We start from the raw sequence: 4,330 nt of genomic DNA on the forward strand, positions 1-4,330 counted from the left end.
TTACAGTTTTATAATAATGTCCCTCCAATCCCTGATTTATCCACCCCCTCAGCCTTCTCCCTGTTCTGCCCTTCAACCCCCCCCTCGGGAATTGAGTCTGGGGGGGTGTTTTGGGACCCTTTCTTCCTCCTCTTCATCTTCTTCGGGGCACACTGTCCTTGGAGCTTGTCCAAAGTCCTGGGGGATACCTGGTGGTCCAGGCCAGGGATGTTCTTAACCAAAATGAAGCCCTACCTTGAAAAGAGGACTAAACGTGCTGCTGGAATTTAGGGGGGCTTGATACGGGGAATATGGAACGGGGTGAGAGGGTCGGGTGTAGGTTGGGTGTAGCTGAAGGGGTTGGGTGTAGCTGAAGGGGAGGGAATAAGTGCAACCGCTTCTGAAATCTACAGAACTACCTCCAAAACCTATAAATGAAAAATCAAAAATCAAAAAAACCCCCCAAAACAACCCTTAAGGCAACAGAGGCGATTCCGGGGGAAACGGGGTGGGAACGGCTCAGGATCGCATTGGGCTCCCCTTACATTGGGCTGCAGGAGTTTTACCCCCAGAAGGCTCTGAAGGGGCTCCCCGGGGTTTGGTCACGGCCCCAAAAGGCTGAGAGAGCTCCAGGAGCGTTTGGGTCACGCCCCTTGGGAGTTGGGATTTTGGGATTGGGGGGAGTTTTGGCGTGGTCTGGGCAGGGCCAGGGGTTGGGCTGGGAGGTCCTCGTGAGTCCCTTCCAACACAGATTTTTTTTTTCTCTGTGATTCTGTGGTTTGTCTCAAAAATGTCCATTTCTGGAAGGCAAACATCAGACCTGAGATACTCGTGGAAGTTTCTGCAGGACAGGGGAAAAAGTATCTCCAGTTTGTGCTGTAGCCAGTAAAATAACCTAATTAATCCCTCCTAATGCACCACTGCTCTGAGGTTTCTCTCCTTGGAAGACCCCGGAAAAGGTCCATGGACATTTTTCCCATCAGGAAACGCCGGCTCAGCCAGGACATGACACCTTGTGGTGGCACTTGCAGAGGAAAATCCCCTAAACCACCTTTACCCTCCTCGTCCCTCCGGCATTAAATCAGAAATGTCCTTTCAGCCCCTTGAGAAAAGGGGATCTCACACCTTTGAGCTGGAAGGCTGATTTGGGGGTGCCCAGATCCTCTCACAGCCCTACCTGGGCACCTGTTCTGCTCGCCCAGGTGTGACCCAGCCCCTCTTTGCCCTCCATCCCTGCAGGTACGAGGAGGAGATCAACCGGCGCACGGCGGCCGAGAACGAGTTCGTGGTGCTCAAGAAGGTGGGTGAGACGGGAGGGGTCGGGACGCTGAGCCCACCCCAGCCCTGGGAATGTCCCGAGCCACGGGAGATCTCATGGAGCTGCGTCCTGGTCCTTGGGAAGGGCTTTAAACCCCCGTTTGGATCGTGGGTTTGGGGAAAAGGAATGGAGGGGGCTGAGGGGCGGCCGAAAATCTCCTCCTGCTCCTGTCCCACCACACTCCCGGGGCTCACCTGGGTAAAAACAGGCCGTGGGGAGGCAGAGGGGGCCAGAAGCGCCAGGAATTCCAGGTGCCGAGGCCAAACAGCTGGGATTTCTCTCCTTATCCCCTTCCCAATCCCACTTTTTTGGTGCAAGAGCTGCCCCCCCCTCCCCGGGTGCTCTGTGCCGAGCGCGGCTGCTCCCCCAACCATTCCGTGATTCCGTGACTGCCGAGCCAAAGCGCCTCTTCTGGGGTGAGAGGAGGCTCCAGGCGCTCCCGTGGCCGCTCTTTTGCAGGACGTGGACGCTGCCTACATGACCAAGGTGGAGCTGGAGGCCAAGGTGGACGCGCTGAGCGACGAACTCAACTTCCTGCGCGCCCTCTACGAGGCGGTACCGACACCCCCCAAATCCCGGTCCTGGTGTCACCCCCCGGCCGGGGGCCGCCCCGAGGGAAGGAGGGGAGTGATCCCCACCTATTTCCCCGCAGGAGCTGGCCCAGCTCAGCGCCCAAGTGTCCGACACGGCCGTCATCCTGTCCATGGACAACAACCGCGACCTGGACCTGAGCAGCATCATCGCCGAGGTGAAGGCGCAGTACGAGGACATCGCCAACCGCAGCCGCGCCGAGGCCGAGGCCTGGTACCAGAACAAGGTGAACGGCCCCGGGATGCCACGGGAAATCATGGAATGGGGCTGTTGGAGCCACGGCTTGGCCCCTGGGACACCCCAGAGGGTTCGTCCTCCCTTCCGCCCCTCAGTTTGAGGGGTTTCAAATCCCCTGGGACACCCCAGATGATTCATTCTGCCTTCCACCCCTCAGTTTGAGGGATTTCAGTGAATTGGGACACCCCAGAGGGTTCATTCTCCCTTCTGCCCCTCAGTTTGAAGGATTTCAGTCCCTTGGGACACCCCAGAGGGTTCACTTTTCCTTCTGCCCCTCAGTTTGAGGGGTTTAAGTCCCCTGGGACACCCCAGAGGGTCCATTCTCCCTTCTGCCCCTCAGTTTGAGGAGCTTCAGTCCCTTGGGACACTGCAGAGGGTTCACTTTTCCTTCTGCCCCTCAGTGTGAGGGGTTTCAGGGAATTGGGACACCCCAGAGGGTTCACTTGTCCTTCTACCCCTCAGTTTGAGGGGTTTAAGTCCCCTGGGACACCCCAGAGGGTTCACTTGTCCTTCTGCCCCTCAGCTCGAGGAGCTTCAGTCCCTTGGGACACCCCAGAGGGTCCATTCTCCCTTCTGTCCCTCAGTGTGAGGGGTTTCAGTCCCTTGGGACACCCCAGAGGGTTCACTTTCCCTTCTGCCCTTCAGTTTGAGGGGTTTCAGGGAATTAGGACACTCCACAGGGTTCACTTTTCCTTCTACCCCTCAGTTTGAGGGGTTTAAGTCCCCTGGGACACCCCAGAGGGTTCACTTTTCCTTCTGCCCCTCAGTTTGAGGAGCTTCAGTGCCTTGGGATGCCCCAGAGGGTTCACTTGTCCTTCTGCCCCTCAGTGTGAGGGGTTTCAGTCCCCTGGGACACCCCAGAGGGTTCATTCTCCTTTCTGCCCCTCAGTTTGAGGGGTTCCAGTGCATTGGGACGCCCCAGAGGGTCCATTCTCCCTTCTGCCCCTTAATTTGAGGGGTTGCAGTGCATTGGACACCCCAGAGGGTTCACTTGTCCTTCTGCCCCTCAGTTTGAGGAGTTTCAGTGAATTGGGACACTGCAGAGGGTTCACTTTTCCTTCTGCTCCTCAGTGTGAGGGGTTTCAGTCCCTTGGGACACCCCAGAGGGTTCACTTTTCCTCCTGCCCCTCAGTTAGAGGGGTTTCAGTCCCTTAGGACACCCTAGAAGGTTCACTTTTCCTTCTGCCCCTCAGTTGGAGGGGTTTAAGTCCCCTGGGACAACCCAGAGGGTTCATTCTCCCTTCTGCCCCTCAGTTTGAGGGTTTCAGTCCCCTGGGACACCCCAGAGGGTCTATTCTCCCTTCTGCCCCTCAGTTTGAGGAGCTTCAGTGCCTTGGGATGCCCCAGAGGGTTCACTTGTCCTTCTGCCCCTCAGTTTGAGGAGCTTCAGTCCCTTGGGACACCCCAGAGGGTCCATTCTCCCTTCTGCCCCTCAGTGTGAGGGGTTTCAGTCCCTTGGGACACCCCAGACGATTCATTCTCCCTTCTGCCCCTCAGTGTGAGGAGTTTCAGGGAATTAGGACACCCCAGAGGGTTCACTTTCCCTTCTGCCCTTCAGTTTGAGGGGTTTCAGGGAATTAGGACACTCCACAGGGTTCACTTGTCCTGCCCCTCAGCTCGAGGAGCTTCAGCCCATTGGGACACCCCAGAGGGTTCACTTGTCCTTCTGCCCCTCAGTTTGAGGGGTTTCAATGAATTGGGACCCCCCAGAGGGTTCACTTTCCCTTCTGCCCCTCAGTTAGAGGGGTTTCAGTCCCTTAGGACACCCCAGAGGGTTCACTTTTCCTTCTGCCCCTCAGTTAGAGGGGTTTCAGTCCCTTGGGACACCCCAGAGGGTCCATTCTCCCTTCTGTCCCTCAGTTTGAGGAGCTTCAGTCCCTTGGGATGCCCCAGAGGGTTCACTTTTCCTTCTGCCCCTCAGTGTGAGGGGTTTCAGTGAATTGGGACACCCCAGAGGGTTCACTTTTCTTTCTGCCCCTCAGTTTGAGGAGCTTCAGTCCCTTGGGATGCCCCAGAGGGTTCACTTTTCCTTCTGCCCCTCAGTGTGAGGGGTTTCAGTGAATTGGGACACCCCAGAGGGTTCACTTTTCTTTCTGCCCCTCAGTTTGAGGAGCTTCAGTGAATTTGGACACCCCAGAGGGTTCATTCTGCCTTCTGCCCCTCAGTGTGAGGGGTTTCAGTGAATTGGGACACCCCAGAGGGTTC

General features: G+C 56.9%; 1 protein-coding gene across 1 annotated transcript in view; it reads left to right on the forward strand.

Annotated features, from left to right (window-relative positions):
- The window catches only part of LOC108509665 (keratin, type II cytoskeletal 8-like), a 41,652-nt gene that overhangs the window by 35,361 nt on the left and 1,961 nt on the right, over positions 1 to 4,330 (forward strand). The window contains exons 4-5 of the mRNA XM_017839204.1: positions 1,757 to 1,852; positions 1,950 to 2,114. Of these exons, the coding sequence (XP_017694693.1) occupies positions 1,757 to 1,852; positions 1,950 to 2,114 (261 nt within the window). The remainder of the gene's footprint in view (positions 1 to 1,756; positions 1,853 to 1,949; positions 2,115 to 4,330) is intronic.

This window comes from Lepidothrix coronata, unplaced genomic scaffold (genome assembly GCF_001604755.1).
Source record: "Lepidothrix coronata isolate B3197 unplaced genomic scaffold, Lepidothrix_coronata-1.0 Scaffold386, whole genome shotgun sequence".
Lineage (NCBI taxonomy): Eukaryota > Metazoa > Chordata > Aves > Passeriformes > Pipridae > Lepidothrix > Lepidothrix coronata.